At 38.8% G+C, this 25,226-nt stretch overlaps 1 protein-coding gene across 3 annotated transcripts in view; it reads right to left on the bottom strand.

Annotated features, from left to right (window-relative positions):
- Positions 1 to 25,226, bottom strand: part of RhoGAP15B (RhoGAP_ARAP and RA_ARAPs domain-containing protein RhoGAP15B) — a 71,231-nt gene that overhangs the window by 22,534 nt on the left and 23,471 nt on the right. For all 3 annotated transcript variants that reach the window (XM_083126384.1, XM_083126382.1, XM_083126383.1), the window contains exons 5-9: positions 16,569 to 16,814; positions 14,941 to 15,153; positions 12,506 to 12,693; positions 5,524 to 5,760; positions 1,421 to 1,660 (exon numbers count right to left, since the gene is read on the bottom strand). In XM_083126384.1, coding sequence (XP_082982510.1) covers positions 1,421 to 1,660; positions 5,524 to 5,760; positions 12,506 to 12,693; positions 14,941 to 15,153; positions 16,569 to 16,814 — 1,124 coding nt within the window. The remainder of the gene's footprint in view (positions 1 to 1,420; positions 1,661 to 5,523; positions 5,761 to 12,505; positions 12,694 to 14,940; positions 15,154 to 16,568; positions 16,815 to 25,226) is intronic.

Raw genomic sequence — 25,226 nt, 5'->3', positions numbered from 1 at the left:
CGTGCCTCAGGGTATTTATAAATATATATAAATTCAATGGGATTTGGATTATTAAAAGTTGCTACTTTCCACGTCTACAGAGAAAAATTGACACAGAATTCACGCATAACTCCCAGGATTCAAGCAATTCCCGGTGAGTAGGAACCCTGCTCACATCGGACTGTGAGCAAAGAAATTGTAAAGCAAGAGAATGTATAATCTGAGAAAAGTTTATTGCTTTACCGAGACCAGAAAAATAAAATGTATAAAGCAGGGGGAGAATGTAAAAATCCACGAATGAATAATCAGAGTTGTTCTGTTTTACCCAAACTCAAAAAAATAGTTTACGCATTAGAACGAAACCATAAGAAATATAGTAACCTCACTGAACTTGTCTAAATGATTTCCACCTACAGATTATATTTGTTCTCTCACTGTGGTAATTTTAATAATAAAAATGGGTTTGCTTACAGTAACTTGGGCTGAGCTGATATTATTGTGATTCAAAACCCATTAAAAAATTTCATGAATTTTAAATTAATGCAAAATTTCTATGCAAATAGAGTATCATTATCATATAAATTTAAACGTAGGTTCCAAATTTTAACAGAACTTTTATGCCCGGAAGCAATTCGCCTACATTTCACACATTGTTACCATGACAATGTATACCATGCCATAAATACAAATTCTTTCTCTTCTTCATGTCACGCAGTCATCATCTTCCTGGAGCTGTCTTTTGTTTTAGGCATTCACACGACCATATCTATCAGGAAGTATAAGTCTATGCAATTTTCTGGGTAGTGCTTGACCAACAGCTGTATTTGAGTATTCTAAATCCCCTCCCCCCTTTAGTCGACAGCTCCGCCCCCGTATTGTTCCCTTACAAAGAAAAATGATAATTCAATGCATTTTATACGTGATATTTAGAGGTTTATCAAATGTGCCTGCACTTCTGGAAATTTATCTCCCCACTTCCGAACCTTCCATCATTTGTTTCTGGCACCATGGTTGTATTACACGCATGATAGGGACCTCAAAGTTGACACCAAGCTTTCACAAGTGCAGTGCTTCATTACGATCTCCTTAAAAGCAAACACCTGACAGATTCATTGCAGCACATCTCGAGTTCAAAGAAATATTTGTCAATCAAGACAAAATTTCTTGACATTTCCCTGACTTTTTTTTGACCTCTACAATTCCCTGACTTTTCCCACTTTTCCAGGTCTGTCGCCACCCTGCATAATCAATCCCATTTTTACCATAACTATATTCATACAATAATGTGGCAAGAATAAACAAATGAAGAAGACATAAACGAGACATCTTTAGGTAAAACTAATGATAATAGTTCCTTGGCAACATCAGTACAAAAAGATATAAATAAGGATGCTGTAAACCCTCTTCAAGATAAAACTAAAAAGAGACGTTTCACACTTACCAATGGAAGAACATCTTTGTACATTGTGTTTTTCCTCAAAACCAGGTAATTGTCTTTGCAGTCAGCCTTATCCCAATATCCCCATCTAGAGACAACATCGAGGACATGTTCTGAATAATGCAGAGGTCTGACCAGAGAACCGCTACAAACAACCTCTTCTATCGTAATATCTCTAACTTCCATGCCTACTTTATCTGCTAACTCCACGCACACATCTCCTGCGAGTTTCTGAGGCGTCACCTACAAACAGAAAGTTTCCATGGGTCAAACATGGAGAAAAATGTTTACGAGATTGCAAGAACATGACATAGAGAACTCTAATCCAACTACCATCACCTATCTGAAAATATTTTTTTTTCTACAGTGCTTTTCATCAGAAGAATGAACATAAGCATCATATGAGAGAAAATTCTGATCTTTTTGTCTGTTGATTTGCACAATATTTGGCGATTGATGGTTTGTTGAATTGTTGTTTTAAGTCCACTTTAGGGATGTGCGGGACAGAATTTTTTAAATTCCAACATTCGGGATGGGAAAAATTTGCATTTCCTGACAAAGTGGGAAAATTTTCAGGACAGAAAATGTTCGAAATTTCCTGAAGCTCTGGAAATCTCGAATTCTACACGTTATTTTCACCTTAAGTGATTGTTTTTGCATTTCTGGAATAAAAACTAATTATTTCCGATGATTTCCAGACACTTACAATGCAGAAAATGTCAACAATTGACTTTTTAAAATGATTATTCGGTATTTCCCCGACTGCTTGGGATCCCGAAAAGTCGGGAAGTCATTCCCAAACTCGGGATCGGGATGGGCAATTTTTTTCCCGATCCCGGTCCCAACTTTTCGGGATCCCGCACACCCCTAGTCCACTTTATGCACAGATAGGCTAATCAGGACTGGACCTACAGTTTAAAGTGGGATTCGACTCCACCGGGTATTGAACCCGGGACTTATTCAGCTATTGTATTACTGTACTAAGTTTCATATGGCTGTCTGTAATTGTTATTGCAGGATTTCAATTTAAACAAAGCAAACAGAAAATGTATTAGTGTTCAATACGGAATATTTCCGAGCATGCCAATACCAATATTCTAACAATCTATGGTATAAAATTACGATATTCCAAAATAATTGGAATGGTTTATGTATGTAAATGTAATGGGGTTTTGTCTTTTAAAAGAAATGGCATCTTGTGGACATTTACTTAACAAAAACTAGAGTACATAAATTACGGTGTACAGTAGAGTGGTGCATGGGACTACTTTCGTTCGCCCAAACTCGTTTGAGTCTCCGAGTGTACCGCATTCATAGTGGAATGATTGGCAACGTCCCTTATTTTAGAGCCAAATAAGCAGCACTGTCAAATTAAAACCTCTAAATGGAAAGAAACCGCTCCATGCAATTAGAATTCTAAATCATAATTCTGTATATTATTATGTAACACTCAAATACAATATGTACTAAAGTATGCAATATCTACAGACTGACACGTATATATACATGTTGACCGAGACCTGCCTAAGCAATTAAAATATTGTATCACGGTGCAACAAGTAGGTTTACATCATAGTTCACTTACCGAAAAGGATAATCATATTCTGCGAAATAATAAAATGCAGTTATAACATTCAATTGAACATCATTATAATGTGAACTTTTAATTTAAAAATTTAAATATTAGAAACATCAAATGTCAGCTTAGGTAGTTTCAGCCTATTTCATTTTCACATTTCACTTTTGTATTGCAAGATATACAAAACTGCATTTTAACATGGAGATGATGACTATATTCTCTTAATTTTTCAATTTTACTGCATCTTTTACTTCACAATAAATATTTGACAGCCCATTACCACAGACAAATGACAGAAATTTGTGTACTTATAGGTTTCGAGAGTTCCCAGCAGAAGACCTATCAATTCTGTATCCCAAGCAGCATTGCCTGTGTGAACTATCGAGCGCTCAAGTGAAAAACCCTCATTGCAGTACTCTAGCATACAGTGTCTTTCAAAAATGCAACATTAATTTTTATTGCTTCTATCATGAAAACTGTGTAAGGTGTCTCCACTTGGTTTTCTACACTATGAAGTCTTGTTCACCGAAATCATCATCTCATTGATAGTTTACATGATATAAGAAAGTCTAGAACATTATTTATGGTTCAAGTTAGAATGATTTTGTTTTCTCCACAAAATACTCATTTTGGGAGGGAGGGTTGGGAAGCAGGTAAAATAAAGTGTTGCAGGGTCATAGTTTGAAGTCTTTAGTTTGAAGTTTTGTGACTGGTGGCAGCACAGTTTGGGTGAAGTGAAAAAGTGGCATTTTAGTAGCATATAATCTGGTTGGTAATCATTGTTGCAAAGTATCGAATGGTGAAAATTAAGTAATGAAGACAGGAATGTAAAAATATTTACTCCTGAAAGTATGTGGAAGAAAGGGAGTGCAGAGTGCCATGGAAGGAGAGTGGCCCACATGGAGTGACATTATGAATCAGGCTAGCTACTTCAGATGTTTGCAGTTCAGAGAATGCAGTTAATTGTTCCACATTAGTCACCCCGTTGCAGCTCTACAACAATGTAGAAATAATGATATAAAGACTTCATAAAAGGAGCAATGGAAAAAGTTAGCCTTATTTCATATAATGACGTTCATATTTTGATAGAATAATTACAAACTATGTAACTGCTTAACTTATGCAATTAATGACAAGTTAGAGGCTATTTGTAGAGTTGAACTGAGTTAAGTTCACTTTATGCACCCATAGGCTAACTAGGACTGAGCCTACAGTATAAAGTGAGGAATCTTTAAAGTGGGTTTAAACTTGAAACCACACCTCCACTGAGTATTGTCTGAGATGCATTGATTACAAGGTGACAATGTTACCACTACACCACAAGAGCAGGCCTGCTGTTTGTAGAAATATGGGATTGGTTAAAATATTGGCAACTTACTTAATATCTTGACATACAATCGATACTATTTCAACCTTTATAATCTTTATTATTACTTACGTTGCCTTTATATCAGCTGAGCTATACCAGGTGTTTCAGAAATAATTGAGGAGTTACAAAAATTTATTGCAAGTAAACTATTGAACTTATGTTAATGAAACCAGTCCAGAACAAAAGAGGAGAGCAAACAGTTTGTGTGTGTATGTTTTGTTAAGCTGAGAGTTCACATTCCCACCTAAGGAAGCTTGGGCATGATCACAGCAATAGACACTTCTGACAGGCCCATGTTGATTCGAGTGTGGCAAGAACTAGACTATCGTGAAGTTGTGTGTCGTGTCACCCGTGGTGTACACATTGAACATTTGTAGGTGTAAAAAAAAAACGGTTTCCGTTTCTCAATCATTCGGAACTGGTTTCATTAACATAAGTTCAATACTCTACTTGCAATACATTTTTGTAACCCACTATCAGTGGTACTGCCTTCTTGCTTCACCCAGAATTCTCTAGCTGGTGGCCTTGGATTTGGCATTCCCTGCGGCATGTGTATTCTCGCCCTTTGTCCTTGTGCAGCCCTTCGATGCCAGACTTCCAGGTGATCTTTTCCGATGCCACTGTGATGTCTATGGCAGCCATTACAGATTCAGGTGAGATTGTGTTTCAGTGTTTGGACTTGCCGCAATGCCATATTGGGTTTTATGAATTTCAAGCAGCCCTAGCTGCCATTTTATGCTTATTTCCTGTTCCTGTTTGTTTGTATACTGATAATACTACTGTTCTGTATAATCTAAAGAGGAAAGTGTGTCACTATCCTGAACTCATACCAATAAAGACTTTTATTCAAACTTTGTGTATTTTCTGTAGAATTTGTATATTCAGAATTTAATAAAGTGGACGGCCTTCAAGGGCCTCCGATCCCTTATTATTATTTCTGAAACACCCGATATTATTTAGAAATATCCGTGATGTACTATGTGTTAATGGTTCAGTGTCTTCATAATCGATGTAATGTAAGTTTCATAATGAAACTAAACGTTGGCTTAACTGTACTTATACTCCAAGTTAGTTTTCTACAATTACATATCAATTGGTCAAAAAAAAAAAAAAATCATATGGAATTGATCATGCAAAAAAAAACTACATTTAACTTACAGTTATGTTGACACAGTTCCCACTCGAATGCTCCTTCAGGTACACCCATATTTTAAAGTCTCCAGAAGGCTTATTCTGCATAGGATTTTCAATGTTATGCAAGCGTTTGAGAGCTTCTTGAAGCTGTCTCTCGCGTTCAAGCTCAGCATCATTCACCTCAAATAGCTGCGGGTACATCTTTATGAGATCAGAAACCACAGCAGTTTCAAACCTAGTCCAAGACATAGACTCTCTTTCCTGAAGTGAGAAAATAATAGAAAATATTAGCATAATGTGTTACATTCTAGTGTATTTTCAATGGTAAGTTGCACACATTGGCGTTATAACAGCTATCACAACAGCTTGAGGAGCAAAATTACATAGAAGCACAATTACATACCACATTTGGAGATGTATACGCTGCTGTATTGCAGCAAAGTCAAAACATGTTCATTGTTGCCACAGGCATTTGTTATTTCTGACAGGAAACAATAAAATTAGTTGTACAATAATGATAATCTAGCCAAGACCTACTCTCTGAAGTCTGAATATATCTTGAAGACTTACAAATTATTTCTTTACTGGGTACACACAAAAGGAAGAACATAAGAGTATTTGAAAATAAAATCCTTAGAAAAATATTTGGACCTAAAAGTGATGAGGTGACAGGTGAGTGAGGAAGGTTACATAATTTAGAATTGCATAACTTGTATTCCTGTTCAGATATTATTAGAATAATTAAATCAACAAGACTTACGTCTGCAGGCCATGTGGTATGAATGGGAGAGGAAAGAAGAGTTTACAGGATTCTTGTTGGGAAACCTGATGTTAAGAGACCTGTAGGAAGGGCAAGATGAAGATGGTAGGATAACGTTGAGATGGACCTAAAAGAAATCGATAAGAATGGAAAAGATTGGATTGATCTTGCCCAGGCGTGGGACAGATGGAAGGCTTGTGTTGCTGCAGCCATAAACCTTCGGGTTTAAGAAGGCTAGAGAGTTAGCTAGTTAGATGGGTACACACTAGGGATGTGCCGAAGCCGATTACAGATGTATGAAAATTGGCCGAAATTGACATATCGGTATTGGTATCGGAATCGGCAAAAATCCGATATTTAAACCGGTACAGATTATACTAGAGTTTTACTTTCTAATAAATTTTATATTCCAGTTTTGTAAGATCTATTGAAAATTTGGTTATGATTAGTCATTATTGTAGAGTTTTTGTAATAAAATTATTGCAAACTCATTCAGAGGATCAACGTAACTATAAATCGGAAATAAAACAGTACATTGCTGAACCAGGATCTGCTGTTGTATTGGAAATTCAAAATTGAATATTCAAACCTGAAGCAAGTCCTGAGAAAATACTTGGGTATACCTGCTGCATCAGTATTCAGTGATTGAGTGTTCAGTGTTGCTGAACAGATTTGAGATAAGAGAAGAAGTAGGTTACTTCCTGAAGTGCTTCCAAATCTCATGTTTCTGAAGTTAAATCTGGCAGAACAGGAATTCATTTTGCATTTCAAAGAACTGCTTGTGTACTAATGTTTAATCTCTTGAGATTTCTTCTTCAAGGTTCACATAACATTTTGTAGATGCAAATGTACATTCGCATCTCTTGAGAATATATATGTGATATGCAATAGAAATGTACATAGCAAATTTATTTTTGTCATCCTGAAAATAACATCCCATTTCTGTTTAATAATCTTATGTATCGGAATCAGTTAAATATCGGCATCAGTATCGGTTCCAAAAATTATCGGTGAGTACATCGGCATCGGTAAATTTTCAACTTCGTCACATCCCTAGTACACACCAAATACAATCCCAAAACATACGGGTGTATGGCATCAAATGCACAATTTGAGAGAAATGGGTAACCCCAATAACTACACACTGACAGCACGATATTGTTTCTACAGTGAAGTATCAGGGGGGTCTACAATTTTGTGAAAACAAAATTCCCTGATTTTTCCAAGTTTTCCAGACAAGAAACAAAATTTTACAGACCAAATCATTAAGACAATTTGTAAACATGAACATGTAATTTGTAAACATGAACATGTAATTTGTAAACATGAACATGTCTGGAATGTCACTATAATTTAGATAAACATTCACACTTACACCCACCGCAAAATGACTTCGGACCTCATAACAAAAGCACAAACAATACAAAAAATTCATGTGAAAAGTTATTATTAAGTTTTAGATACAGCAAAAAATGTATACATTCGTACGGAGTCATGTTGCCTATACTTTTGAGAATCATTTGGATGCACTTGGGCATGGAATCACTAAGACTTTAGAAGTAATTTAAGTCGATGTCAATGCACCACATTTTCTTCAGTTCTGTTTGGAGGGTGTGTAGGTTCTGAATCATCTTCTTTCGCAGGAATTGCTTCATACGATGCCAACAATTTTCAATTGGGTTGAGATCGGGGCTATTCCCAGGCCACTCTAACAACTTTATCTGTTGTTCCTCAAGCCATTTCCTTACCTTCTTAGACGAGTGACAAGGAGCATTATCATGCATGAAAAGATCACACTCGTGGATCTGAAACATATCCACTAAATGGTCCTTAAGAACATTGATATATCGGTCTGAGTTCATCATCACGTTTTGCGGTAAGAAATATAAACCTGCCCTACCCTTTTCACCTGAAAAACACCCCCACACCATTACAGACTGGGAGTGCCTAACGGTCGGAACCGTATACTTTGGGTCTTATCGATCTGAAGAGTTGGAATGAGCTTTCATCGTTAAACATGACTTTCCTCCACTGTGCTGGTGTCCAGCGTGCATATTTCTTTGCAAAAGCAAGACTGTCTTTCTTCATGCAGGCGGTGAGTTGTAGGCAGTGAGTAGTGGCTTCTTAGCAGCAGTACGACACTACAAATCCAAGTCTTTCTGTAAAAGGTGCTGAATTGTGCGAACACTAACGTTTTCCAGCAGACTCGGGTGCATTTCTTTAAGTTCTGACACTGTCAGTCGAGGGATTTTCTTTATTTCTCTCATTAGGAGAGCGTCTGTAGATTTGGTTGTTTTTCTTTGTCTCTCACCATCGAATTTGTGCTTTGGAATGACAGTCGGAGCCAGTCCTCTGGCAGCTGACTGTACCTTCATTATGTTGATTTTGCACGACCTGTTTGTTTACATATCGTCTTTATCGGGACGTTTTCACTTTGCCATTCAATAATGCTGGCTTCTTCCACACTACTACAGTACTTTCCCGCCATATCACAAATACACCTGTATAGTAGTCAAACATCACAGAAATACAGTAGGAAAATATCCAACACAAAGTACACCACACAAAAACACAGCAATTTATCACACACACTGCAGCAGAAACTCACCCTTCCTGTGTCAACTAACAATACAAAATGAAATGAACTCGCTTATCAGCAGTAACACACTGTCGTCAGATATGTTCATGCAGAAACAATTTTGTGTTCGAACCAAAACAACACTAGATACAAGGCTACAAAGTGATAGACCGCTGCTTACTACGGCAGATTTCACATGAGGTCCGAAGTCATTTTGTGGTGGGTGTAGAATCCGAGTTTTAGAATATTAACTTCACATGTAAAGATAACAATGTGAAGAGAAACAAAACAATTGATTCTTGAAGATTAGGCATACACAGGAGATGTACTACGTAGAAATTTTCAGCGAAAAATGCAGGCTCGAGCAGAACTCAAACCCGGGTCTCTGGCATACCGTGTTATTGCTCTACCACTAAGCTACTGAGCCAGCCTGATTTTTCGTTGCGGTAGCACTGGCAGAGACGATTCCATGCAGGTAAAACAGCGATAGCAAAAAATCAGGCGAGGCCAGGCCAGCTCGGTAGCTCAGTGGTAGAGCAATGGCATGGTATGACAGAGACCCGGGTTCGAGTCCTGGTCGAACCTGCATTTTTCGCTGAAAATTTCTACGTAAAACAATTGATTGTTTAAAGGGATGGAAGCAAGTAAGTATTAGAGGTGAATTTCTATGTAATGTTGTAGTGTATTGATTAATAATTCCTAAGAATTATATAGTGCAAATAATACATAATTATAATACAATTTAGTAGCATAATACTCATCACATATCAAAAAATTGCAACAAGAAAACAGTAAATACTAAAAAGAACACTTCTTGAAGTAGATTCTACACCTTGGGCCAAAAGTCACAATCAGATGCTATTTATAATGCAAGAATATATTAAAGGAAATAAATACGTTAAATAGTATTGATTAATTTAACTACTTACATGAGTGAGTATGGAGTCTTATCAGGACAACGTTTCGGAGGTCAGACTGCCTCCTTCATCAGGTGTTCTTTTACGCGGCACTATGCTCTGTGCCTAGAAACATCCACGAACCTGATGAAGGAGGCAGTCTGACCTCCGAAACATTGTCCTAATAAGACTCCATATTCACTCACGTAAGTAGTTAAATTAATCAATACTTTTTAAAGTATTTATTTTGTTTAATAGTGAGTAACAAGCACAAATCTACAATATGTTTTAAGAATATATTATTCCCAAGTTATATTGACACAAAAAGTTTTCATGGTTTGAGAGGAACGTTTATCCCCCTCATATACATTGTGTGGTAATAATTCATATGTTTTCTGATAGATGTCAGTCAATCCCAACACTGTGGTTAGAAGTCAGTGAGGTGCAACTGAATAGTGTAGTTCAAAGCCACATTGTGGTGGCATGCATTACTCACATGTTTGGTTTCCTGCTCAGAGTTTCTGAAGTGACTGTGAATACAAGCCAATAAATCTTGTTGTTAGTGTATGAGTGCATGAAAAGGGACGAACTGCAGAAATGCATGAAGAAATCGGGGAAAATTTTTCCATCGCTAACCAGCTTCAACTGAGCAAATTCACTGAAACTTGAGAGGTAGATCTCTGAATTGTGTTAGACGCACGATGCAGTGGAAGATCGCAAAAATATGTTGCAAAGGTTGGCTATACATCCACAATACATACAAGCACCACTCCACGCCAACAAAAGTACAAGGCTATTTCACTCCATGTAAAATTAACAGGAGTAGACATTCCCCGATATACTAAAATTAGAAGGAATTAGGCCTAAGTGGTAAAAGCATGCTAAAACACCAAAATATCAAGTAAATAATAGGTCCCTGACCCAAATTCATTGGTTATCAAAATGATAACATTTTGTGAGTAGGCCTAATCCAATGAGCACATGTTGCATTTCAAGCAAATTTTTTATTAGTAAATAGATTTTCAGGATAACATTTGTGCAAGCACAAATTAACTTGCCTTCCCTGAAAATAACCCCAATTCACATTTATTAGCACAAATAAAACCCCAAAAACATCAAAAAATCAATGTTTTTGACAAAAAACAATTGATCTCACAGCACCTGTTGAGAGCCAGTGGAACTAGCCCTGCCTAGACTGCCACCTGGTGGATTTTTTGAGGTACTTGGTCAAAGCAAGTAACCAGAAATGCTGTGGACCAACCAGATGGCCTCCTGGGCATGGCCTCCAGACAATAGAACTGGAATAGTACTTCTCATGAGAGGACGCCATCTTGAAACCACTTGTTGTTAGGTTTTGAAGCAATACACATCGCTCCAGCAGTTTGGGCCAGAGTAGGCCATTGGAGAGGGAAACGATGGGGCGGCCATAGTTTCTAAAGTGTGGAAAACCCAAAATGTGCATAGAACTATTCCAATAGTGCATTAAAGGGACAAAGTGTAGGGTTTAAAGTGTCCTATAGTGAAAGGAACCTGAAACCAGGAAAAACGGAACAATTGCAAACCACATGGTATGGGGCCTTCAGAAGACCAAGGTGGTGTGCATCCAAAGGCATCCAAGTTTATTCAGCACATCCTTTGTTAGATACCTCCCTGGAACAGTGCATTTGTATTTAAAGAACTATCTGCCTTATGACCCAGTCATATTTCTAGTGTAAATTCTCAGAAATCCCCCCATTTAAAGTTGGAGTGGTAGTGCGAAATTTCCAAAGGCCCATGTGTGATGAAGTGGAAGCAGACTATGTAAGTACCATGCTCTTGTTTACCTTTTTGTTGGTTACCTATGTAAAAACACACCTATAAGTTTGTTCAGTGCTTGTGTATATTTAAATGTGAGAGACCCAAGAAGATGAAATGTGTCATTCCAACGTCTTGGTTTTTAATTCATATTTGGGCGGATAAGACCGGGAAGCGCGCCTATCATTCTGATTTAAATAGGCTAAAAGTCCGGAATGGATGCTGGTCAGCTGGGGACATCCTCCATGCATATGGTCATAGGAGGACAGCGTAAAGCTGCACGGGGATAAGTACGTCCAGGTTATTACATAGCCAGGTAGACTTGCAAAGTCAATCAAGCCCAATGTTGGTGAGTAGGTTAGGCTCACCTATCCTACCGGCAACGTAACCTGGAGGCACGGATCCCCGGACCATCACGCCATAATGCCATCAGAAAGAAAGGCCCGTGGATTGAAAGGAGAAATGACCTGTGTCTTCAGAATGATCAAATCTGAAATGCTGAGGCAGACAAGCTGACTGACGCAAATGGCACCAAGTCCAGCTATGAACTGAGAATGATGCTCAACAAACTGAGAATTTTAACTAATAAGAGTATCACTGACAATCTTGTTCTACCTCACTCATTAATGTATCACATTCAATTCAACACAGTTTCTACTGAATTTTCTTTCACAAAATTTTATGTTTAATTCTAAATTTCATATTTAAAGAGTTTATTTGCCATTATTTCGTGACAAAACATGGTAAGAAAATGTACTTCACACCATTCAAATTAATGAAAAAGGAACATTACAATGTGTTATTTCACATTCTGTGTTTCTGTCTAAAACAAAATATGCATGTCTCTATACATAGGTACTTTAGCAGTATTACTAAGACAAAAGTTTTTTTATATTAATCTATAGTTTTTTCTCACTTGTTTTCCAAACTAGGGATATTATAATATTACATTTTTACATTTAGAATTAACATCTTTACCTCTGTGTGCATCAAAGTTGGTCCCCAAATGGCTGCTAAATTTTCGACAGGCATCAAATTGTCTTCATGCTGCTCATGAATAAACCTCAGGTGGCCAATCACCTTCCTCAGGGTGAGGTAGTTAATGGGTGGAAGCTGTTCTAATAATCTCTTGTAATATACAAGACGCTCTTCCTCATTTTTCACATCTGAAAGAAGTACAAAAATGAGAAAATCAGCTACACTGCCTTACATTTTCCTAAATTCAGTAGAACCTAGAACATAAGTTCTCAAATGGAATTTGCGTTTTATATTACCAGGATTTGAACCTGGGAAGTTCAGTGGCAGGATTTAAAAAAAAAAAAAGAAGTTTTTTCTGTGGGTTCAAAAATCATATTTCACTATTTTCACATGATTCTTCATTTTTATTTACAAAATTTCCAGCAAAATGGAAAATCAAACATACTGAGCTTTTGATTTACATGTTTATAAAATTGTACTCCGTGGGAGGAAAAAATCAAAACCTCTTTGGAAAGCTTGAAATATCTATTTTTTAATAAATGTTATTTGATCATTATTCCTCATTCAATTTTATTATTATGAAAAATTCACAGAAAAAGTTTTTTTTCTTTTCTTTTCAAGAAAATGGTTGGCTGATTAGTTGATTTGGTGTTTTAAGTCCACTTTATGCACAGTAAGACTAATCGGTACTGGATCTACAGTTTACGGGACTGGACCTACAGTTTAAAGTGGAATCTGAACCACTCTGTGCCTCCACCGGGTATCGAACCCGGGATCCCTTGATTACAAGGCGACGATGCAACCACTGCACCATCGGGAAACTTAACATCGTACAGTTCATAATCAACTGCAGATATAATATTGAGATTTTGTGTACTAAAAGTCATACTATTTTTGCACTTTTATGGAAAAATCAAATGAAGATCTTTAATAAATATTTCAAATATGGATACTTTATGGAAACATGGAAACTTGAAACGCCTAAAAAAAAGCTATTAATGAAACATATTTGATCTAAATCCAAACGTTCCATGTGTATATCTCAAATATGATCAGATATATTAATTATTTTTTCACCCCTAATATGGTGAATGGGGACAGAATGGTACATATTTGTCATATTACAAATGAAAATAATTTTCTTTCTACAGTTTTTGTTGCAAATTTAAGCTTTTATCCAATCCTGATACAAATGTGATTCCTCAGTGTCATTTTATGCCATGCATTTGATTAAGTTGAAGGGAGATCTTACCAAGATGTATTATTTCACAAAATTCACTTCATCTGTGTCTGTTTCAACATGTAGCTATATCCCACTTGAAATATAGTTTTTATACTTTAGTCTATTTAACAGCTGCAATTCTTGTAATAATCTATCTGTAACACTGCAGCATGTCTAGAATGGTTCACTGGACATGACACGTCACTTAGTAACAAAATATTTTGGCTCGCTTCAGTTGGTAACGCGTCTGACTACCATGCTAAAGGTCCCGGGTTCGATCCCCGGCCGGTTCAAATCCGGGAACTTTTCTAACGATGGAAGCGGCCCCGGCGCCCACCCAGCGTCGAATAACATGGGTACCTGGGGGAAACCCTGGGGGGGTAAAGGCGGTCAGGGGCGTGATGCTGATCACATCACCCCCACTCACGACCGGATCAAGAAAGTGTGGGGCGTTACCCCCACACCCCCTATACGCCTTCATGGCGTGGTGCTATGCACAGGGGAACACTTTACCTTTTTTTTACGCTTCCTGTGTCAACCTACTGGCTTGACATGGAGTGTGAAGGGCAGATAGCAGGCGAGTAATGTCTGGCAACAAAATGCACTTTATCCATGTGCATTCATAGGAACAAAACGAAAAATGTGTGAGGCAATTGCCAAGATAAACAATTCACACAATGTGCAAAGATGAGATATTAAAGTTTAATTTTTATTTCATCGAGTATCATTTTGATATGGACTGGATTGCCAATGGGCTGCTCACTACAGAGAACACTGTAATTAAGAATTAATTGTGGATGTTCCACAAATTATAGCAACATTATATGTAACTGACATATTTCCACCTAAACAACATTCAATCACAAAAAAGAAAAATATTTTTATGACCAGTTTACAGGAAGTTATACAGAATGGAATTTGATTTACATAAAAACATGTGAACAATATTACACTTCTAGATATTTTTGTTAAAATGAAGAACAGACAGTGTTAAAATCACTTTGTCTTACTTTTGTCTAAGAGCAGATACTCTGCCTTTCCAATAAGGTATATTTGACTTTTTCAACCTCAGAGTGCAATTGTACAAGCACGTAAACAGGGGGCTCAATATTTTTGGCACCCACAGTAGGAACCTATAAAATACACAACACTTCACTCCAAAACAACAATACTACAAACATGACATACATGTATATGTGTAAAATTAACTTGCCTGTAGTCTCACAGAACTGTGAATACAGTGCGTTAGTCAACAGAGGTTCCGGCAGTGTTCTAAAAAATCGCTTTAGAACACTTGCTACATCATGTTCACTATATTCCTCGATCGTCAACTGCACAGCCCATGCGTCATTGTGGAATAGGGTGAGAAGCTTGGTGGTGTTGGAGTTAGATCCACTTCTTCTGTATATGCCTTCAGAGAGACTTCCTGGGGAAGAAAAATTAAATTGTGTGGTTCAGCTGAAATAAAATGCATTACAATTTGATCTGACTTGTTTATTTTTGCCATATGTCATGTTTTATTTGTTATTTTCACAGTAATATGTTCGATTTATTTGTTTGTTTAATATTTTTGTTTGTGTCAATATTCAATTTATAATTCTTGGCTGCATGTTGATAACATCCATTATCGGAAACAAAGTCATTTCTGGTAGGATGAGAAAAACTAGAACTGTCTAATCCTTGTTGAATCCGTTGCAAGACAACACATGTCTGAAGATTGAACGTTGTTAGAGTCGTGAGAGGTGATGTGTAATATTTTAAAATACACTGTTATAAAGGAAAAGCAGCCGCTTATTGTGTTGTGATTTCATAAGTAAGTATAGTGGTATTAGTTTGCGGTGAACGTTGAAAGTGATATAGCTTTAATAATAAAAAAATAAAACGGTAAGAAGTTAGTCATTTTTGTAATTGCACGTCCTGAGAATGCTCAGTAGTAAAGAAGAGTCCCATAACTCTACTGCACAAGGGAATTGGACAATTACAGTGATATAGTAATCCAGTAGCGCTCACCCAAAAGGAACGTCAGAAATTTTGTGCTGGAATTTAAGAAAAATATATAAAAAGAACACTTTACAAGTAACAAATCATCAATTATATCATCAGACTCAATGGGATTATAATAGTAATAATAATTATTTATTTTGTGGTAAGCCATGGGATGGTCTACCACTAGCTAAAAAGATAAAGGACATCTACTACAGAAAATAACAGAAAATTCAAATTCAAATTTGATTTGATCTTTGTTATTTATTGTTTTTGTTTTTTTTTGCCACTTATGGCTAATTGTGATGACGAGGTAAGTGATGATTAGATGAAATTAATGAGTGAACATTAAGAAAGAATACCCATGTCGAGCCTGCGACTCGGACCCTGGAACCCCTGGTGTTGTAGTGCAGTGCTAATCACTCGGCCATGGATACTACCTCTAACTTAAAGAAAACCTCATACACATGGCCCAAGCCTAGTTTTACATTAATAATTAAATAATCGTTAAGGAAAATTAGAATATTACATTAAGGAAAAAATATTGAAGAAAATAGTGAACAATAAATAAAGAGAATAGAGAACAATTAACATAGAAGACAATTTAATACAATATAAATGGTTAAGAGCAACAGAAAAAAAAATAATAATAATAATTGAATTTGAACAAAATTATACTAAAAAACCAGGGTCCTTAGTTATAAGCAATTTACACATATTTTTTTAAGCGAAGCAGGGCCTAACTGTCTCACCCAAGAGTTTGAAATAAATGTAATACATAATAATCTAGAAATGGCACTTACGAGAGCTAACGCAATGAAAATAGAATGTCACTTAACTTGAAAGGCACATACTAACCATGTGTGTAGACAAATTTAATGCATTTGTGTACTATGGTCGGAATGTCTTCCTGAGTCAGTTGCTGCTCGTTTAAGCACATGCCGTTGTTCACTGCTGCTGCTGTGATGAATTTCTGCCATGCTTTAGTTTCCTTCACAAGCTCCATCTGTAGGTACAAAACCTGGCCCAGCAGGTCAATCAGGATTATTGGACCCTTCTCAGCTGCACATGGGCAATGTGTGTCCCTCTGTAAATCCTGCAACTCTGAAAATTTGCACATACTTTAATATTACCAATATTATTAAAGCTATTACTTGATAAGATATTACTGTTACAATTACGCATTTAAGTTGGGCTGAGAACAATACTGATACGAGGGATGATCAGAAAATAATAATACAGAGCCTGTAAATTCCAGTATGCACAAGGTTTCGAGACTAGTTTTGTAACATGCCAACAGATGGCAGCACAAGGATGCCTCACAGTCAGGGCACATTCCAGAAGTGGCAGGAACATTGGGAGCACTGTATCAATGTGCAAGGGGACTATTTTGAAGATGATAGTGTGTAAACGTAGATGCATAAAGTACTTTCTTGTAAACAGAGCTAGTCTCAAAACGTTTTGATAGCACCTTGTGTTTAATAGACTAATGCAAACTGGCTCTGTGAAAGTATACTTCATACACTACCTCTCAACACAGTCTACTCCCCGGTTCAGGCATTTATCTCAGCACTTCACAACTTTCATGATGCCTGTCTCGGAGTCCTCTTATCGGAGCCAAGCCCTTGCTTTGTGCTTGACAACATCATCTGAGTGAAACTGGCATCCTCTGAGATGATATTTCAAAGGAGCAGAGAGATGGTAATCTCTCGGAGCAAGGTCCGGGAGGTATGCTAGATGATGGAGTACATGCCACCTAAAACCCGTAAAGGCCAGGACATAAGGGTAGGGCTCTGACAACAGGACCCCGAGTTCTATGAGACAGGAACCTGTTGAAGCGCTGGGATAAATGTCTGAACTGAGGAGAGGACTATGTTGAGAAGTTGTGTATGAAGTATACTTTCAACTGGCTCAGTTTGTTTGTATTCATCTAATAAATACATACTGGAATTTACAGGCTTTGCATTATTTTTTTCCCGATCATCCCTCGTATATTGATACCAGCTGATTACGGTTGTATCAGAAAAAATATTTGACATTTAGTCGTACCAAAAAAAGAAAGACTGCAGCAATCTCGCAAACTAAAGTATGCAGATTCTCCTCTTGCAGACACTGCAAGCGAATACATTCGTCTTTGTGTCCCTGTCTTGCCAAATTTTTAAAATCCTTCCCCTGGCAGGATGTCAAATAATTTCAACAATAATAAATATTACACCTTTGCTATCTCTCTGTACAGTTTACTCCTTCATAATGACACAAACTTACACCTCTGGTCTCTTGGCAATGAATAAAGGGGTTGAAGGATGCTGCACATATTTGGCAATGCAGAGGAAGGATTACATGGCAAGCAGCTGATTGCATCATCCGTGCTCCCTCTGCTTCTTCAGGATTGAAATTTTGTTAGGTTAGATTAGGGTAGGGTAGGTTAGGTTAGGTTAGGTTAGCACCAGCAGGTATTCTCTTGTTGGTAGAACAGGATTCCGTATGAGACATGTTCAATTATAGATGTAGGTCACTGACATTGTGTTTTTGACATTTTTGAGATAAATAAATGGAAAAATAAACGAGACTTGTTCCAGTTGAATAAGTTTTGAGGTTCGCAAAACTTTGAAAGATTTTCAATTACATTCATAATTTGAATAGTTTGCAATGTCACATAACAGTTACAAATTTATTTGTTATTCATAATTGGGAAAAGAGAGACGCGGTAGTATATAAGTACGGAGAAACTAGTACTCACTTTTATCCGCGAAGCTGTTTTTTCTTCTTTTTCGATTAATTTCAGTGGCCACTGCCACCATCCTCGTTGAAACTTGCTGCGCTGTTGCTTGGCGTGCGTCTTTTGTTCGTAGTTCTCTGGCTGCCGCAAGGTGCGCTGTTAGGTGCGCCGTGCGACTTGGTGCATCATCTGCTATTTCCGGGCGATAACTGCTGCAGTAGTGGAATCCAAGTGTGGTGCGCTTGCACGCTATCGATGTTTAGTTCGTGCGGGAAGTGCATTATGGCGTGCGTTTCCTTGATTTTGGTGTCTATGAGCGTGTGGGCAGTGTGTTTGACTTGAACCTTTTGAATTTTATGGCTATTGTATTTGATATGTCTAGCAAGACCAGTAGTGGGTTGGGCTTTTTTCGCATCTGCTAGGTGCTGTTGGATTCTTTCATTGACAGATCTGATGGACCTGCCGATGTAATGAGCCTTGCATTCACACTCTGCATCATATACACCTGGGTTGTCAAGGGGAGAGAGGAAGTACCGTTTGTGCTTGTTCAGTTTATCAGTTATTTTGGAGTTGGGTTTGTGCGCTACTTTGATGCCAAATGGGAGAAGGGCTTTGGCTATGCGGTTGGAAGTGGTGGGATGGTAGGGGAAGGCAAACCATTTATATTGGTCGCTGGGGGTTGGTTGTGGCTGGGCTGTTTGTGGATGGGTTGATTGTGGTAGGTTAGGGTGTCTGACCTGTATTTCCGCCTTACTGCACCAAGTGGAAAGTTGTGATTCAGTGTAGCCATGTTTCAGGGCTATTTCTGTGATGGTGGCTATCTCCTCTCGTAGATCCTCTTCTTTCCCACAGTAGGAGAAGGCTCTTCGATAAAAGTTTAGCCACACATTGGCTTTTTGCTTAGGGGGATGGCTGGAGAGAGCATGTATGTACTGGTTGCCTGCATCCGGTTTTCTGTAGACGGTGGTTGTGAATTTGTTAAGTGCACGGCTGATGGTGATGTCCAGGAAGTTGATTTTACCAAGTTTTTCATGCTCTACGGTGAAGTTGAGCCTGGGGTGGATGCTATTTAGCTTGTTTACTAGGAGGTTGAGTTCTTCTGCCTTTTTGTATACAACTATTGTGTCGTCCGCGTACCTTCCATATCGGATGTGTTGTAGTTCTGGAGTGTGGAGTGTCTCTTTTTCAGCCAGGTGCATGACGATGTTGGCTAAAGGAGCTGATAGCGGGTTGCCCATCGCAAGGCCCTCGGATTGGTTGTAGAATTTATCTTCAAACTGAAAGTAATTGTGTTTTAGACAAACTTCCAATAGCCTGGTTATCTCTCGTACCTCTAGGGCCGGGATTCTGTTAGTTGTTAGCCATCTTTCAACTGAAAGCAGTGCTAGGTCTATGGGGATTGAACTGTACATATCTACTATATCAATGCTGGCTAATTTTGCACTGTCAGCTTGCACTATTGAAGTTACCAGATTTTTAGCATCGGCACTGTTGCGGAACACGTATGTTAGTTTGTGGTTGAATTGAGATATTTTGTTTTTTAGCCAGTTTGTTAGGTGGACTGTGGGGTAAATGAAGCCAGCTATTATAAGTCGCATGGGGATTCCAGGTTTATGAGTTTTAGGAATGCCATAGGCAATGGCAGGTGAAGGGTGGGGGTTGAGGAGGAATTTGTGGTCTTGTTCACTAAGTATGGCACTAGATTTCACTGCATTTTTCACAATTCTATTGTACCTGTCTGTGGGGTCTTTTTTGATGACACTGTAGTCTGACAAAACAAACCAGTTCGTAATCATGCACAAAGGTGATTACTCCACAAAAGTGATAGACAAACTAAACAGTGACTCGTACAGTGTCATCAAAAAAGACCCCACAGCCACCATTGATATAGTAGATATGTACAGTTCAATCCCCATAGACCTAGCACTGCTTTCAGTTGAAAGATGGCTAACAACTTAACAACTAACAGAATCCCGGCCCTAGAGGTACAAGAGATAACCAGGCTATTGGAAGTTTGTCTAAAACACAATTACTTTCAGTTTGAAGATAAATTCTACAACCAATCCGAGGGCCTTGCGATGGGCAACCCGCTATCAGCTCCTTTAGCCAACATCGTCATGCACCTGGCTGAAAAAGAGATACTCCACACTCCAGAACTACAACACATCCGATATGGAAGGTACGCGGACGACACAATAGTTGTATACAAAAAGGCAGAAGAACTCAACCTCCTAGTAAACAAGCTAAATAGCATCCACCCCAGGCTCAACTTCACCGTAGAGCATGAAAAACTTGGTAAAATCAACTTCCTGGACATCACCATCAGCCGTGCACTTAACAAATTCACAACCACCGTCTACAGAAAACCGGATGCAGGCAACCAGTACATACATGCTCTCTCCAGCCATCCCCCTAAGCAAAAAGCCAATGTGTGGCTAAACTTTTATCGAAGAGCCTTCTCCTACTGTGGCAAAGAAGAGGATCTACGAGAGGAGATAGCCACCATCACAGAAATAGCCCTGAAACATGGCTACACTGAATCACAACTTTCCACTTGGTGCAGTAAGGCGGAAATACAGGTCAGACACCCTAACCTACCACAATCAACCCATCCACAAACAGCCCAGCCACAACCAACCCCCAGCGACCAATATAAATGGTTTGCCTTCCCCTACCATCCCACCACTTCCAACCGCATAGCCAAAGTCCTTCTCCCATTTGGCATCAAAGTAGCGCACAAACCCAACTCCAAAATAACTGATAAACTGAACAAGCACAAACGGTACTTCCTCTCTCCCCTTGACAACCCAGGTGTATATGATGCAGAGTGTGAATGCAAGGCTCATTACATCGGCAGGTCCATCAGATCTGTCAATGAAAGAATCCAACAGCACCTAGCAGATGCGAAAAAAGCCCAACCCACTACTGGTCTTGCTAGACATATCAAATACAATAGCCATAAAATTCAAAAGGTTCAAGTCAAACACACTGCCCACACGCTCATAGACACCAAAATCAAGGAAACGCACGCCATAATGCACTTCCCGCACGAACTAAACATCGATAGCGGTCAAGCGCACCACACTTGGATTCCACTACTGCAGCAGTTATCGCCCGGAAATAGCAGACGACGCACCAAGATGCACGGCGCACCTAACAGCGCACCTAGCGGCAGCCAGAGAACTACGAACAAAAGACGCACGCCAAGCAACAGCGCAGCAAGTTCCAACGAGGATGGTGGCAGTGGCCACTGAAATTAATCGAAAAAGAAGAAAAAACAGCTTCACGGATAAAAGTGAGTACTAGTTTCTCCGTACTTATATACTACCGCGTCTCTCTTTTCCCAATTATGAATACAGAACCTTCGCGTGTGAAGGAATTACGGGAATACAAACGGAACAAACGTAAGTTACTTGTGCATCGATTGGACGTAATTTTCTTGAAAGCGTGCAAACGGTGCGATGTTTTTCCCAAGTTCATCCAGTGGAAAGTGCAAAATAGCAGTTACAGAATGAGGAACGTTATCCATATTTCACAAAAACGTGCACTTTCCGCCGTTATCTCCGACAAACATGCTGAAATTCGCCGACTCTCTCACACGTGCGAACGACAAAGAAATAGACTGGAGACCACGCTACCACCCGCTAAGTGGGAGCATGCAAAGAATAACATCGAATACATGCTGCAAATCTTGGAAAACCAAAAAACTAGGTCTCTACGCAACAAACTTCACCACTTGGGAGGAACATGGCCGAGTGAGAATGCAATCAACCCAGATGACGGACATGGAAAAAACATAATAAATCTGTCGAATCTCTCAATCCCCAACAAATTCAAAGAACTCCTTGCCTACGGTGATAAATTTAATGTACAAAACAGTAAACCACCCACCCTCGACCTCATATGTGCGGCAGAAAAAGCAGTTTGTTTTGCTCCCAAACCCCAAGATTCGGAAAACATCAGAACGTCCGCAGCAGGAATTTTTCAAAAAGTGATGACCAACAGTGAAACCAGGAAACCTAATCCAGTGCACCAAGAAATCTCTTCTGTCCTCTCCGATTTTGGCAAATGGCTGAACACCAATGATGTTTGGTGTCTAAAGTCTGACAAAACAAACCAGTTCGTAATCATGCACAAAGGTGATTTCTCCACAAAAGTGATAGACAAACAAAACAGTGACTCGTACAGTGTCATCAAAAAAGACCCCACAGACAGGTACAATAGAATTGTGAAAAATGCAGTGAAATCTAGTGCCATACTTAGTGAACAAGACCACAAATTCCTCCTCAACCCCCACCCTTCACCTGCCATTGCCTATGGCATTCCTAAAACTCATAAACCTGGAATCCCCATGCGACTTATAATAGCTGGCTTCAATTACCCCACAGTCCACCTAACAAACTGGCTAAAAAACAAAATATCTCAATTCAACCACAAACTAACATACGTGTTCCGCAACAGTGCCGATGCTAAAAATCTGGTATCTTCAATAGTGCAAGCTGACAGTGCAAAATTAGCCAGCATTGATATAGTAGATATGTACAGTTCAATCCCCATAGACCTAGCACTGCTTTCAGTTGAAAGATGGCTAACAACTAACAGAATCCCGGCCCTAGAGGTACGAGAGATAACCAGGCTATTGGAAGTTTGTCTAAAACACAATTACTTTCAGTTTGAAGATAAATTCTACAACCAATCCGAGGGCCTTGCGATAAGCAACCCGCTATCAGCTCCTTTAGCCAACATCGTCATGCACCTGGCTGAAAAAGAGATACTCCACACTCCAGAACTACAACACATCCGATATGGAAGGTACGCGGACGACACAATAGTTGTATACAAAAAGGCAGAAGAACTCAACCTCCTAGTAAACAAGCTAAATAGCATCCACCCCAGGCTCAACTTCACCGTAGAGCATGAAAAACTTGGTAAAATCAACTTCCTGGACATCACCATCAGCCGTGCACTTAACAAATTCACAACCACCGTCTACAGAAAACCGGATGCAGGCAACCAGTACATACATGCTCTCTCCAGCCATCCCCCTAAGCAAAAAGCCAATGTGTGGCTAAACTTTTATCGAAGAGCCTTCTCCTACTGTGGCAAAGAAGAGGATCTACGAGAGGAGATAGCCACCATCACAGAAATAGCCCTGAAACATGGCTACACTGAATCACAACTTTCCACTTGGTGCAGTAAGGCGGAAATACAGGTCAGACACCCTAACCTACCACAATCAACCCATCCACAAACAGCCCAGCCACAACCAACCCCCAGCGACCAATATAAATGGTTTGCCTTGCCCTACCATCCCACCACTTCCAACCGCATAGCCAAAGCCCTTCTCCCATTTGGCATCAAAGTAGCGCACAAACCCAACTCCAAAATAACTGATAAACTGAACAAGCACAAATGGTACTTCCTCTCTCCCCTTGACAACCCAGGTGTATATGATGCAGAGTGTGAATGCAAGGCTCATTACATCGGCAGGTCCATCAGATCTGTCAATGAAAGAATCCAACAGCACCTAGCAGATGCGAAAAAAGCCCAACCCACTACTGGTCTTGCTAGACATATCAAATACAATAGCCATAAAATTCAAAAGGTTCGAGTCAAACACACTGCCCACACGCTCATAGACACCAAAATCAAGGAAACGCACGCCATAATGCACTTCCGTCACGAACTAAACATCGATAGCGTGAAGCGCACCACACTTGGATTCCACTACTGCAGCAGTTATCGCCCGGAAATAGCAGACGACACACCAAGATGCACGGCGCACCTAACAGCGCACCTAGCGGCAGCCAGAGAACTACGAACAAAAGACGCACGCCAAGCAACAGCGCAGCAAGTTCCAACGAGGATGGTGGCAGTGGCCACTGAAATTAATCGAAAAAGAAGAAAAAACAGCTTCACGGATAAAAGTGAGTACTAGTTTCTCCGTACTTATTTGTTATATTAATTAAAAATATATAACTCAATTTCATAAAATATGAACTAATTTACATGTGAATTGTGGTCAGAAAATAATCAAATATTTTACTGTTATTTTGTGATTTTCTAATTACACTGTGTGTAGTGTACAAAAATTAAAGCTTTCCTGGTTCATTTCAAAAGTTACACAACTGAACGTGGTGTATTTTCTGATCAGTTCATTTTGTTAAACAAAATAACCATCTTTTATTGTAGTGTACAAATTACATCACATGTGACCCCTTTTCATTCTGGGCCAAAATTCGGCATTGAAAGTGAATTTATTCATTATAAGACAGGCATTTTATTATTAAGCATAACAATGCTACAATGTTATGTTAAAGTTGTAATCGTATTCTCATATTCCAATGTTTATACCGTACTTATGCATTTATAGTGTGCATGCACATATAACGCACACTAGAGTACTGTATGGGATCACTTTCCCTCACTCACAATCGTCAAACACTCCAGCATATATTATTGCATACCATTTTAATGCAACAATAATCGTAGAAACATATATGTAAAATATTTGCCTTGTACTTTCAGCCCACAATCATTCATTTCATTTTCATATATCACTGTGTATTGGTATGATAGACTAAACTACATTTAAACATGGAAGTGATTATAGTTCACCTAAGTTTCAATTTCACTGCATCTTCCACTTCACGATCCATATTTGAGGGCCCTCTTCAACAGAAAAATGATGGTTATAAGTGCACTGCCTAGTTTCGAGTGTATATTGCATTCTTCACCTTCTCGGGTGTTTCTTGCTCATGACATCATGGCAAGCTCTCAATACCGTACACTATCTA

The sequence above is a fragment of the Lepisma saccharinum genome, chromosome 8 (genome assembly GCF_977018435.1).
Source record: "Lepisma saccharinum chromosome 8, izLepSacc3.1, whole genome shotgun sequence".
In the NCBI taxonomy this organism is placed as follows: Eukaryota; Metazoa; Arthropoda; class Insecta; order Zygentoma; family Lepismatidae; genus Lepisma; species Lepisma saccharinum.
The sequence above is the reverse complement of the archived record's forward strand: the minus strand, read 5'-3'. Positions and strand labels throughout refer to the sequence as shown.